At 46.4% G+C, this 14,386-nt stretch overlaps 1 protein-coding gene across 1 annotated transcript in view; it reads left to right on the top strand.

Annotated features, from left to right (window-relative positions):
- The window catches only part of LOC122381087, a 43,369-nt gene that overhangs the window by 28,055 nt on the left and 928 nt on the right, over window positions 1-14,386 (top strand). Inside the window, exons 7-9 of the mRNA XM_043364900.1 lie at window positions 8,109-9,415; window positions 10,552-10,651; window positions 12,794-12,943. Coding sequence (XP_043220835.1) covers window positions 8,109-9,415; window positions 10,552-10,651; window positions 12,794-12,943 — 1,557 coding nt within the window. The remainder of the gene's footprint in view (window positions 1-8,108; window positions 9,416-10,551; window positions 10,652-12,793; window positions 12,944-14,386) is intronic.

Below are 14,386 nucleotides of genomic sequence, written 5' to 3'. Positions count from 1 at the left end.
CTTTTACTAAAACGTTTGGTAGCACGCGGTGGTATATGCTGCTTTGCGCGCAACAAATGCCGCACTTTTAAATAAAGTCGCTAGGAACAGCGGAGATCCCAAAAAGTAAACAAAAGTAAAAGTCTAATATCTTGAAAACCGGTGAATATTTTTCGATGAAATTTGGTAGATATTCGTTTTTGCTCTTTCTGAACCGAGCGACATCACTTTCATGCCAATTCATTAACTTTTTTGAAGGTGGGAGAGTCCCTTTAACGTGCGCACAAAGCCGCGCACGGCCGGTCCCCTCGCTGACTTCACCTGGCTACGGCCTGCCACCAACCGCAACCATACCTGTCAGGAGGCCCATAAATGTCGAGCGCCCGTCGCGCTTCGAACCCGGACTGTCATAACCGGGAACGCGTGCTCTCACCACGCGGAGTCCAACGCTCTAACCAACTGAGCTACGGGACCGGCTCTGAACATTTATTTAAGCCGGAGTTGCACCTATCTCATCGTCAGGTTGGGTCAGGTCACTACCCGATTACCTGACCTGTAAGATCATGTGTAAGCCTCTGCTTGATCCAAACATATTGATATATTTGGCACTGCCAATAAATGTTTCTGAGGAAGGCGCAGAAAGCAACAAAGTAGGATGAAGAGTCTCGGGCACGGCCGATTGCCTGGGGCATCGCTCCAGCGAAACGACCGTATTCGTGATTCGTGAAGCGGTGCGGGGCGCCGGGTGGGGCAGAAGCGTAATGTGTCGTATGGTAGAAATGGCCTTTATCGCGGTGTCATGTGTGTGTTATATTGTTAACCCTCGCCCTGGCAGGGGGGGGGGGGGTCGATGCGACCCCCCCCTAAGGTTTTTCGAAGATAGCGTAAAAACGGCGGCGCGCAGCGCGGCCAAAATTGGCACAGCCTATGGGGCAACCTTTTTACATATGACCTAAAAATTTCAGGTCCGGGTGACCTTGGGTCAGGTCACCAGGTCAGAAAAACCGGTACAAGGTCATGGTCAAATTTCAATTTTCTTTTTGCACCTGTCCAACTCACAGTTTTGCACTGATTTCCTTCAAACTTTCAGGATGTGCTAAGTTCACCGAGTTGTATAACATATAGTTCGGGTTTTTTGAGGTCACTGACCTGAGGTCAGTTAGAGGTCATTACGTCGTAATGTTAACCTTCGCCCTGGTGGGGGGGGGGCCATTTTGGCCCCCCCCTGTGGTTTTTCAGCGATAACTCAGAAACCACTTGAGTTAGCGCCCTGAAACTTTGTATAGCTGTTTATTCAACATTTTTACATCATGTCCTTTTTTGGGGGGTTCGGGTCAGGTCAGGTCAGGTCACAAGGTCACCAAAACTGACACCACCTCTAAAAAAGTTCAAAGCTCTCTCAAAGGCACAGCTTTTATCCGATCGATGTAAAATTTACAGTACTTGAAGATGTCACCCAGCTCTACAAAATGGCTATCTCGGATTTTTTATAAATGTGACCTAAGGTCAGGTCAGGTCATCGCTGCTCCCCATTATAAGTCAATGGGAGAATCGAAAAGTAGTTGTTTTTCAGCTAAATCGGGCGTGATTGTTCCTATATTTCGCTATTGAAGTGTCTTGGGTCAGCAAATCACAGCCCATGTGAAACCATTTGCTTGTGACCTCGCTGAGGTCACGCTAGGTCATCTCCCTGGTCACCAGAGGTCACCAGCGGTTTTTCTGCACTTACTTGTTATTGAATAGAGATAGAGACTCCGTTCGACGTTTATCGTGTTTGTCTCGTCAATGCGGATCGAATGATATGCAGCATGACCTATTTCGGTAAGGTCATGACCTTGACCTGAGGTCAAATTTTCAAAATGACCTTTCGTGGTCAAACTATATATCATTCGACGCGTCTCGACGAGCCAAGCACGATGGTGCATGAATCGTTTCTCTATTTTCTCGTGAATGCATGCTATAGTTAAAAACATTTTCAACGAAATTTGCCAAGTTGACCTTGCATGACCTCTGTAGGCCAAACCGTTGAGCTGAGGTCAAATCTGACGAACCTTGGCGAAAGAGCTTGAAAAGAGCTATCGATTGCTTTTTTCCGCGGCTCTCTAGCTCTTCTAGTTTCCGAGCTACAGCGGAATATGTCCGGCAACACCGAAAACACTGAAATTTGACCTATGATGACCTCTAGCGACCTCAATATTGACCTTAGCGAAAAAATGACCGAAATACTTTCGAACGTACTTGTCATGGGCTTTCGTTTGCTTTTTTCCGCGTCTTCCTAGCCCTCTTCGTTTTCGAGTTAGACGGGGGGGTCATTTTGGCCCCCCCCCACCAGGGCGAAGGTGGCTCAGACCCACACCAGGGCGCGGGTTAAGCCTATGGGAAAATACTAAATTCGGAAAATACTGCAGATATCCGCTTTGTTTTATCACTTTTGTGCTTTGAAACCACAGTACTTAACAGCAGGTCACTTGGTGCTTTTTTGTTTGGTGTACTTATCCATGGGTCAGGTCAAATGAGGTCAACTGAGGTCAAATGACGTTTTTGCCAATAACTTGGCACATCATGACGCTAGAGCTTCAAAAATGGTATCATTGTGTTCCTGGTGATCAGCCGAATCGAATGATATGCGATATGATGCAATTTGGTCAACTTTAACTTAATTTATTAATTTAAGTTTACTTAAAATTTAAGAAAAACTTTAAGTACACTTAAGCAAGCTAAAAAGTATATCATTCGACGGGCCTTGACGTGCTGAGTTCACTGGTTCTTTTCTTTTTGCTCTATCTTAATTAGATCAAAAGTTATACGCGAAAAACTTTTGACCTGTTTTTAGCGAAATTTTTACATTTATACCCCCCTAAACCCCCCTAAATATTGACCTAGAGCAACCAAATTTGCACAGGGGCAAGAACTCCAGGGGGCCCACCTACCTACCAAATTTGGTGTTTCTAGGTGCCATAGGAGCCAATCGCGAGGGGGGGTCGCATCGACCCCCCCCCCCCCCTGCCAGGCCGTGTTATGAAAAATGCCCTGCCAGGGCGAGGGTTAAGACGTGCACAAAAAGAAATAGCAATGTAGCAGGCGGACGTTGGGCACTACACGAGAACAATCATCAATAAACTCGTATCTTTTTTGTAAAACTTAACCCTCGCCCGTATAGGGGGGGGGGGGGTCGAACGGACCCCCCCCATTGTTTTTCGCGAATAACTCGCGTAAATAGCGGCCGATCGCGACGAAACTTTCAGTACCCTCGCGCCAATCAATTTTACACCTAACCTGACAATTTCATGACCCTGACCCCAATGACCTTTGACCTGTGACCTACTTTTCGAGACCATGTTTGGCCAGAATCCCGATTCGGCGTATGTCGGCTCGCATTAGCCGCGCGTTTGCAGTCTTTTCGTGGTTTCAAGCGTTCAAACATGTGATATGATGTTGCCCCCATGCATAAGGGTGGGTGTCAAGGTCACCTGAAGGTCAGGTCAGGTCATAGACCTTTGGTGACCTCGGTTCACTTTTTCGAGTTTTACATGTTTCTAGGCCAGTTTTTGGAGCTGAATTCGAATTTAGCAACCATATGAACATTTACGAAGTAGTTTTGGTGCCTTCGTAACATGTTACGAAGCTGTCAGAGGCGGTTGACACCTACTAGGAATACCCGGCAGGACCCCTACTGGTTGACCTGACCTGACCTGACCCGACCTGGACTAAATGCATAAAGACATTATCTGTGATCAAAACTAACATGATATTCGTGATCAGCGCCCCGAAAAAAACCCATAACAGCCACACTTTACGATGTTCTAACAGGTCCCGATTTTCCCGACTTTTGGGTCATTGACCTGACCTGCAAGGTCAACCCATGGCCTAGGACCTTAAAATTAGGTATCATCGGCTTCCTCTCGTCACGGGCAACACGCTCGTTTTTACCGCGAAGCTCTAGCTCGATCAGGGGCGAAACGGCAAGGGGGGGGGTCAACGGACCCCCCCCCCCCTCTTATACGTTCGCGGCTGGAAAAACACCAATACGGGCGAGGGTTAAGTAACAGTAGGTATGTCCTCAGTGGTGAGGAAACTATCTCTAGGCTTTTACTTTTCATGTTTGCATTTCAACACACAAGCTCTGGGGGCAAAGTTAGTCTGGCGACCTCCTCAACCTAAGTCGATGATCAAATGGATTAGTCCTGAAGGTGTTCAATGCTTAGTTGCACCGGGATGATATAAATCGATCACGCCGGCATACATTCCTAATCAAATTTCATGTATCAAACGCATAAATTGCATCATGTTAATGGTGATTCTGTTTTGCAATTTTGACGTAGTCTGACGCGATATATAATCTTACGCAATCATTTGAAATCAACAGCGTCTTTTATGCGCGTTTTTTACAAGCCCCGAATCTTGTGTGGAAATATATATTTTTTTGTGACTGAACAAGGTTTACGTACATTTGTGATAGATACAATTAGTCGAGGGCTTCAGCTGGTGCGTTACTTATGCGCGCTATTTAGCTCATTCGATGAAATTACGGCTGCAAGTTACAACGACAACTGCACGCCGCACGGCAGCCACGTCCCATGCGAGCCGCCCCAGGTGCGACAGCTACTGCCCCGCCCGCTCCACGCAGCCGACTGACCGGCCAAGGTCACCGCCCCGTCCGCCGGGAGGGCGGAGCTTAATGGTCACGTGTTTGTGACGTCACACCTACGCACGGATAGCCTCTACTCCACTGACGGATTTACGGAGCCGATTTTAACATTACGAGGCAACGACAAGTACCCTAAAATTTGATATTTTGTTAAGAGACCATATTGGCGAAAATTGGCGCTTGAGCTGAAATGTGCATTGTGAAAATTTGAAGCAAATTGGACAAATAGTAAATAAATTATCGCCGAAAATTAGGGTCTCATGGGGTCTGAAAAACATAGTAGTAAGTCTAATGTTAGGTAATAGGTATAATACAATAAAATAAATTAATGTTAATGGCAACATTCCCTAGGCAAAAGGCAGAATCAAAACACAAAACACATTGTTTGGAAACTGGCCTTGAGTCGTGAGATGTGGTCTGAGATACTCTACAAAGAATTTGGCACTGAAAATCCAGCTGAAAAGGCAGGTATTAGGAAGCCCTGAGCCTAACTTCGGTCCCAAAATGAAATGAAAATGAATTAAACTGGCATTTTGTCTTATCTTTACAAGAAAACACATCATGCAGACCAAATGAATACAAAGTGGCGCTATATGATCAGCTGATCAAGCAACCAAGGATTGACTTTTAAGATCCTCTGTCCCCTAAAAAATTGATGTAAGCTGATGACGTAATATTTATTCATATGCCCTTTTGGTTAAATTACTCAAGAGAAGTGGATTTTCTTGTAGTGAATAACACTTACAGTGTTGATTTTATTTGATTTTAATATCGTGTTGGATGATTTTTATCAAAAAAAAAAAAATCATTCACAAGGCAGTAGTTTGCAGTCCTAAAACTTTTTTGCAGTGTTTTAACCCTATTAGTGGCAGGGGGGGTTGTTTTTATCCACCCCTCAGGTTTTTCGGGAATATCTCCGAAACCGCTGAAGCTACGATGCTGAAATTTTCTGACTTTTCCTTAAAGGGACTATCCCACCTTCTAAAATGTTGATAAAACCAGTTAAATTGTGCCCGACTTTATAGATTGGATGACCAGGAACACGGTTCTGGCATTTATTTTTCATTTTACATCTTAGGCTTCCCATATTCCAAACACAAACTTTCAAATATGTGACGTCACAGCCCAAAATTACCTCCTTCCCCAGGCCACATTACTGTCATAAAGCTGATTCTTTTTACTCTCTAGGCACCACAACAAAGTTCAGACCAAGTTTTAAGCGATTTTTCAACGAACAAACCCATTTAAATCAGAATGACTAAACGAGGTGACGTCACACTAACGGTCGCTCCATGTTGAAGATAGGGCCTTGTACAAGGCCCATTTTCAAATGAAGGGAACGAATTTCTTCAACACCAAGAGGCCGCGGGGGCTGCAACCTAGATAGATAGTGGTTTCTGAACCTCGCCGCAAACTTGGCTATCTCAACTCAAATCCCATGTTAAAGGTGGGACAGTCCCTTTAAACTAAATTGGGCACATTCCCTGAAAATTTCAAGTTCATAACTTTACCAGGGGCGGCTCCAGAGCACTGGGAATTGGGGGGTCCTATTCGTGAAGCGAGTCATTTGGGCGAAGATCACGATGCTGCACCAGTTTTACGAACAGTGAATGAAAGGTATCATGTGATAACATATACAAAGTTATTGTGCATCCTCTTTTGACTCGTTTTTGCTATAATAGGCGGATCCAGGCGCCCAAAAAGGGGGGTTATTTTTTACCTCCCAACATAGGTGCCCTGACACCGCCTATGCATGACCAATACAATTTTAGTCGTTCTCTCATAAGAAAATTGTAACATAACAAGACCATTGCCACCCTTTTTAGAAACAGTACCAACAAAAACCTTATTTACTATACTTTTTGTGTACCCCCAATCTCAATGATCTGTATCCGCCTATAATTTTTGAAAATGCATATTTTTAGGATCCATGTGAATTCCTGGTTCATTCTCTATCAATCGGCAAAAGTTGTGTTAAGATTGGTTCAGAAACCTGGCCGTGATAAACAGTCTAAAATGTATCTGCAATTTGCCCGTTTTTACCCCCCTCTACCCCCCTATTGACATTTTTTAATTTTATTTTAATTTAGAAATGTAGATCTCGTTGAGCCAAATCGAATGCCGTTTGAATTTTGAAAATCGGCCGGTTAGATCTCGAGATATCAAGGGGGGTCGTAAACAGCCCCCCCCCCCCTGCCACTAATATGGGGTAGCCAGGAGCCTGCCACTAATAGGGTTAATCAGCTGGTTAAAAACTGTGTTATGGCGCATCTGTTTCGATCCTTTATAACCTTGTGTTTGTTCCCGCGTTTGAGATGGGAGAGGATATTATATCGTTTTATACATATTATTTGGTGGCTTCTCAGGACAAGTGAGTTATTAACACATATTTTTACATGATTCGTATCTTACTCACGAGCCAACAAAGCCATGGCGGATAGGAAAAAGCAGATGTTGATCTCGCTTCCTCAGTTAGGAACATGGCCAAATCTGTAGTTTTTTTTTTTTTATATTGTGATTTATGACTAGCTATAGTTCATTTTAGGGCAATGTGGAAAATAAGAACGCTTGTGGTAAATGTAATTGCTGCTCACTGTGCAGTCTTCAGGAACACATTTCAGTAATTCAAGTTCTTTTTGACCTTGCTTTTTTGATGAATGTGTGTAGGCTTTTTGTAGGCAATAACTCTTTGATTACAGGTGATATTTTAACAGCTGTAAACTGGAATTGAGTTTCAAAATTGTGGTATTTGTGGGGCCAACTCAGCCAAAATCAGGCTGCTGGAGTTTTGGTTGAACAATGGGTGGCTGCTGGGTGGGGCGGTAACTGAAATTGCCAAAATGTGGCATCTCATGTAGGGGTAAGCCAGAATCAAGAATGCAGGTTTTTTTAGTATGCCGGTAATTTGGCGGTGTTTTTGCTTGGGGCGTGGTAGCATGCCGGTATCCCAGAAAATTTTTGTGGGGCGGGGCGGTGCCGGTAGCAGCCCATAGGGAAAACTTTGCAACTCTAATCAGAAATGATCCTGCATGTACTAAATGGAGTCGACGAAATTAGTCTAAGTTTGATTCACTGAAACTAGTATGCCTAGTGGATTACCATTCGATGCGCATTGACTTGCTGACTGCTGAGCTCACTGGTACTTTTAGGGATCTGTCTTTACCTGACCAAATGTTGTTTAAAAAAATTAACGAGTTCTGCTATTTTTACATTTTTACCTCCCAAAACCCACCAGTATGGCCCCAGAGTCACCATTTGACAAAGGAGAGAGATTTCGTATGTGTCCACCAACTCCGTAAATTTGGTGTCTCTAATTTAACATTTTTAAACAGAAGGCCTAGCTTGGATGTGTTAACTGACGCAGTGGATCATATAAAATAGCGGCTCTAGAATATTTTTGAATAGCTAACGAAGTCCACTGAGTATATAGCTCACGTCGCTATGAATATGTGTTGCTGCCATATATGCCTTTGTTTAACAGGTCCCCTGGCTGGCGAAATCCACCAAAGAAACTCCAGACGAGCCGGAGAGCGCAGCAGCTGCAACTCCGCCCACCTTACCAAGAGAGTGCCCGCCCAGGCGCCAACGCACTGCGCCTACCAGCCAGTTGGACAGTCCGCCCAGCCTCGTACAGGAGGCGAAAGGCCGTGCTGTGCCCGATTCGTGCCGGACACAGACGCCGAAGGCCAGCGCGGGAGCTAGCGGCGCCGTCTCAGCCAGCCCCCAGTCAACTGGCCATGCCTCGGGAACGTCAGTCACAGTGCCGCCGGCTGGCCGCGCCTCGGTCCGCGCGGGCCGATCGGGGACGGCTGAGCGCGCAGCTCTGTCCTCGGGCTCGTTACCGGGCCCTGCAAAGGTTGGCAAACGCCGCGGCAGGCCGCCAAAGAAGTCTTCTGCATCGAAATCGAAATATTCGTTTCAGTCTCCTCAGAGCCACGCTGGTGTTCAGGCTTTCGACAAAGATCTGCAATCCTCCAGGACGAATGAGGCATCAGCCACAGAAGAAAAGCAAGCATGTCTCACTGAGCGAACCGCAACTGCAGTCTCTGCTCTTCGGGTTCCCTGCGCCGACGATTCACCAACCGCCCAGAGACTTCTGACGAGGCTTGGCAAAAGCAAGATGGGAGGTGGCCAGCTGTCGGATCGCCACCCCAAACTGACGCCACTGCAACAGAAGTCACCCAGTTTGCAGCTGGAGGGATCCCGGCCCGCGAACGGTGCAGCTGGTTCTGCCAGCTCAGATGCGTCGGACATCGTCGTGCGCTGCACCTATTCCGGTTCTCCGTCTGCGGTCTGTGCTGGCTCGTCAGCTGGGACGCCTGCGGAGCACACTGCGGGTGCTTTGCAGATCAAAAAGCGTGGTCGGCCACGCAAGAAGCCGTCCCTACAAGGACTACAAAGTCGTCTTCCGAGACCCGATACTCCACCCGAAAAGTGCGGCGCGTCGCCCTCGACTTCTGCTCTCACAGCCCCTGAAGAATCGCCGAGGCAGCGGAGCGCGTCCAAGTCGGTCGGCACAGAACAAAGGCGCCCGGCCGCGGAGCCTGCCGACCAGCGGCGGCACCGGGGACGACCGCTGCGCTCCCTCACGGCCGCGAGCACTCCGCAGGCCGCAGCGGGCGTGGCCGAGGATGTTTCCGGGAGCGGCGGAAGCAGCACTGTCGCTGCTCCGGCTGTGCCACCGCCTCGAGCTGCTCCGTCGGTCCAGGGCCGGGCGGCACCGACTGCGGACGCGCATGTCGGCGCCTCCGGTCCGTCCGATAAGGCAGCTACACCACCAAACATTCCGTGAGTATCTCTGGAGATTCCAACCACGCTTTATTCCCGTGGTACTTTTGCTGTCGTTGGCCGCCTCTGCTAGGTGTCTGAGGCAGGGCATTGTAAGAAGTAATTGCTCGCTCAGTGACGCATCGATTGTAGATGCATTCCGTAATGGTGTCATTTTGTGGTAGCAACGGTCGGCGAGCTTGCGTTTCAAAAGCCAGGCGAAGCCCCCGATGTTTCCCAGACCAACAACGTAGGCGATTCTCTGCACTCATGGGTCATTGGTCAGTGACGTATCTTGAGTCAGAACAAAAAGGAAACTATTTGTTACGTGGGGCGACACGCCGGATGTGGCCCATTGCCGTGGTAATCGGAGGGAGTTCAGCCCCATCCGATCGTTAGTTGCGCCGATCTTTAATCGGAACGCTGTACCTGGTTTATGTGCCTTGATACAAGGCAGCGGCTGTAGGCGTTAAACGGAAAATATGCCACCGAAAGTTTGTTGTTCAATAGTTTAAGGCACTATTCTTAAGAATTGCCGATTCTTGGCGATTCTTTGGCGATTCGTCGATGACAGGGCGCCTCCGTCGACACGTTTCCAGCTGAGCGTTAAGCCGTTCTTTTATGGCTGGGTTCGTCTGATGTCGCGTCCTCGGCGTGGTTTTAGGCAGACGTCGCTATAGTCCGATTTTTAAGCCTGTCTCAGGGGCGCGGGAACTACGTTCAGACTGGGGGGCACACCATAATAGAGATCAACCTAGGGTACCCCAAAATCTAGTTTTCTCACCGGTTTTAGGCCACTTATTTTTCATCTAAAAAAGTATGGTATTCCGTCTCGAAGCTGTGGGGGCATCGCCCCCACGGCCCCAGAGTTGCGGGGGGGGGGCAAGCTGCCCCCACTGCCCCCCGGCTCCCGCGCCCATGGCCTGTCTAATCGCTTAAAGCGCTCTTATGAAAAGGCCACGTGAAACCTCCATCCTAGAACACTGGCCAGCTGAAAATTTAATCTTTCTTTCGACTCTATGCATTGCAGTAGCTCGGCTCGTGCTATACTTATTCGTGCTCTTAAAGCGATCAGACAGGCTAAAAAAATCCTGCTATAGTCCGCACAACAGTGGAATTGGCTGACGATGGTACTCCCTGTCTCCTGCTCTCCATAGGTGCCTGAAGGGGGCGCTCGGCAGCCTGGCAGACGGAGACGTGGTATACGTCGTCTACGGAATGATGGAAGACGGCACAAAGGTCACATATCCGGCGAAGGTGAGCTTTTTTTGTACGACCCCTCGCAGTTTCGCCCGTAATTGACCTAGAGCATCACAAAAAAGAGCTTGTGCGCCGCTACGAGACGCTGCGATTGGTACCTGCTTTAAGGCTGAAACAGACTTTCCGCGTTCAGGAAATCGCATGCGAGAGTCTATTCAAATACATTATAATTTTTCCCGCATCAATCGCATCCCGGAGGTGCGTGCGAATGATGCGAGCGTGCGCCCATGTATTTGAATAGGCTCTCGCATGCGATTTCCTGACTGCGGAAAGAGTCTGTTTCAGGCATTAACACGCGCACTGCAGCGGGTCTGAGCCGAACACGAACTGCAGGGGGGGGGGGTTGAAAACAACCCCCCCCCCTGAGATCTCGAAAACGGCGCAACGTAGCGACAAGCGGTAAACGGCGTTGGATAGGTTGAGATGAGATCTACAAGAAATACTAAGATCATTTTTGGGTCAGGTCAAAAACGAGGTCACCAGAGGTCACCGAAGACAAAATGTTACGATTTTCACAACAGGAATTTCGCGGTAGTTTTTCTTGAATAACTTGTCTTGTACACAAGACAGAGGATCGATTCGAACGCCATCGTTCTTAGCTCGTCAAGGCGCATCGAATGATATATGATATGACCTCGAAAGGTCAAGTTGAAAAATTGACCTCAGGTCAAGGTCATGACCTGACCGAAATAGGTCATGTTGCATATCATTCGATCCGCATTGACGAGAAAAACACGATAAACGTCGAACAGAGTCTCTATCTCTATTCAATCTCAAGTTATTGAAGAAAAACCGCTGGTGACCTCAGGTGACCTAAGATGACCTGGAGATCACCTTCCAAAGGTCATAAGTGATATGTTTCGGTGAAATCACCAACAGGGACCTGTAATACTATGATCCTGAGCGTATTGAAGTCATAGGATGGCATTCAGAGTAAGTTGAAATTTCTCCCATTGACTTATAATGGGCCGGTCGCAAAAATGACCTGACCTTAGGTCATCGATATAAAAATTCCGAGATATACAAGTTGTAGCTCGTGATGACTTTACTATTTCCTGTGGGTTTCAAGATCATATCTCAACAACTGTGGGCTTGGTGGGATTGCAAACTTCGAAATTTACGTTTCGAGGTAGGGTCACTTGACCTGACCTGGTGACCTGACCATAGGTCACCTGGGGTCAAAATTTTTACTCAAGGTGTGCAAAAGTTGGGAGAACAGGTATGCAAAATTTGGCGGCGCTACGCGCCGCCGTTTTCTCGCGAATTGCGAAAAACCACAGGGGGGGGGGGTTGAAAACAACCCCCCCCTGCAGTGCGCGTGTTAAGGTTGAAACAGACTAGGCATTGAGCGCAGCGGGACGGAGCAAAACCTGTATAAGAAAATGTAAGTCAAAGCATGTTGTAAATCTAGGAGAACAATGAGCTTTCTTCGCAGGTATCTTGATTAACTTTGATAGCGATATGGATCGTTTAACAAACAAATATGACACTTATTTAGCAGGAGACTCTGAACGTTTCTCCCGTGGACGGTCAGACGGGCCTAGCGCCGGATCTGCGAGTCGATACGGGTCATTTCACGCTTCTTTGTGGCTGACCTTGATCCATCGTGACGCTCAGTTGTGTGATTGCGTCTTGTTGCCGGCTGTGAGAGACGCATATTAATATTTGAGAATATTTTTATTTCGCTACATAGTGTTCTTCTGCCATCCATTTTTCACTGGAAAACGAAAAAATATGCGTATGATTTCAAGAATGACAGCTCGTTGAATAAAAAGTTAATACGTTTTTTTTTCAAAAACACAATTTTTGAAAAAGGCCATCGAACGATTTTGATAAAAAATACACTTTAATAATCAGCTCACCGTCAGCTTTCGAATGGTATATTTCGTTTCTGTAGTGGATGAAGTGACTTTCCGACGAACCGTGAGCACTGAGCAGGGCGAACGTTAGGACAGTGCTGCGCTAGTCTGCACTCTGCTTACGGCATACATGGCGACCTTGTGAGAGGAAACGGGTGAGCGCAAGCTGCGTAGCACAGGTAACGATTATAGGTCGGGGTGCACAACTTTTACTAGGTAGTGCGGCGAGGTTGAAAAGTGTTGCAATGTCATGTGTGTTTTTTTTTGTTTTTTTTTTTAGGTGTTGAAGGTGGACCGGCAGCTGTATTACGCCCGGTTCCACATACACTACCTCGGCTGGGCGCACCGCTACGACGAGTGGATTGCCGAGGAGGTGATTTACAGTGTCGTGGACCGCAACACTCCCGACTTCAACGTCAAGACACTCAAAGTAAGTGAAGCGTGCCGGAGTCGCAGACAAATTAAACGTGCTCGGTATAAATGCGTGACCTGAAGAAACATTTCGTTATGATACGTGTTGGGAAAATACCAGCGATAGCTTCAGTTTGACACAGAAGGCGAACGGGACGGAACTTTTTTTAACCCGACTGAAAAAAGTTTGATCCGCCCAGTTGTGAATCATTGAATAATGAAACAATATTTCAAAAGGGTCATTGAGAAACTCGTGCAGTATTTTCTGAATTTGCCATATTCACTGGGTGGCGGAAAAAGTCTAATAACACTATGCAACAAAAAATGAAAAATTTCTGTTCCTGGAAAGCGACCGAATTTTTCTTATTCATTGGTTCCTATTATAACCGAAATGGGCATTAGTTTTGATCTGAAAATGCTTTTCCGGTTTTCAGAGACGATTTTCGATTTTTGGCCCCGAAATTCGGTTTTTGGCCCACCGTGTCCGATGTAATTGAGTAATCGACTCGCGGTAACTTTCATCGCCTTTCCTATGCCACAAGCTTTCGAATGATATCGGTTTTGCATATTTGCGTGCAAAAATAACGTCATAAATCTATGTTAAAGTAAGAAAATGTTGAAATTTTGTAAAAATTTGACATTTTTTCGATTTCATTTCAAAATAGAGGAAAAACTAAAGGCCCCATCCAAATTCTGAGCCCAGTTCCTTAAAGAGCATTCAATTTCCGTTCGGAAGGTACCTTTTTAGTGCATTTTATCGGATTCCTGTGGCGTCCAGATTGAGTTAACCTAAACACATATCCTAAGTCATATCACATAGCATTAACCTGATAACGTATGTTAACGCCATAGGATCAACGAGGGGTCAACTGAGGTCATTTTGTTGACCCCTTGTGACCTCGGGTCACACGCAGGAACTTACTTTTGAGCAGTCCTGTCGCTCAGAATCTTGATCTGTTGGGGGCCCGTTTTTCAAGTGACTCAATCTGGACGCCACAGTAAACCGATAAAATGCACTAAAATAGTACCTTCCGAACGGAAATTGAATGCTCTTCAAGGAACTGGGCTCAGAATTTGGATAGGGCCTTTAGTTTTTTCTCTATTTTGATATGAAATCGAAAAAAATGTCAAATTTTTACAAAATTTCAATATTTTCTTACTTTAACATAGATTTATGACGATATTTTTACACGCAAATATGCAAAACCGGATATCATTCGAAAGCTTGTGGCATAGGAAGGGCGATGAAAGTTACCGCGAGTCGATTACTCAATTACACCGGACACAGTGGGCCAAAAACCGAATGTCGGGGCCAAAAATCGAAAATCGTCTCTGAAAACCGGAAAAGCATTTTCAGATCAAAACAAATGCCCATTTCGGTTATAATGGGACCCAATGAGTCCAAAAAAAATCGGTCGTTACTCAGGAACAAAATGACTGTTGCATAGTGTAATGACATTAA

Source organism: Amphibalanus amphitrite, unplaced genomic scaffold, assembly GCF_019059575.1.
Source record: "Amphibalanus amphitrite isolate SeventyFive unplaced genomic scaffold, NRLGWU_Aamphi_draft 000001F_arrow, whole genome shotgun sequence".
NCBI classification, from domain to species: Eukaryota; Metazoa; Arthropoda; class Thecostraca; order Balanomorpha; family Balanidae; genus Amphibalanus; species Amphibalanus amphitrite.
The sequence above is the reverse complement of the archived record's forward strand: the minus strand, read 5'-3'. Positions and strand labels throughout refer to the sequence as shown.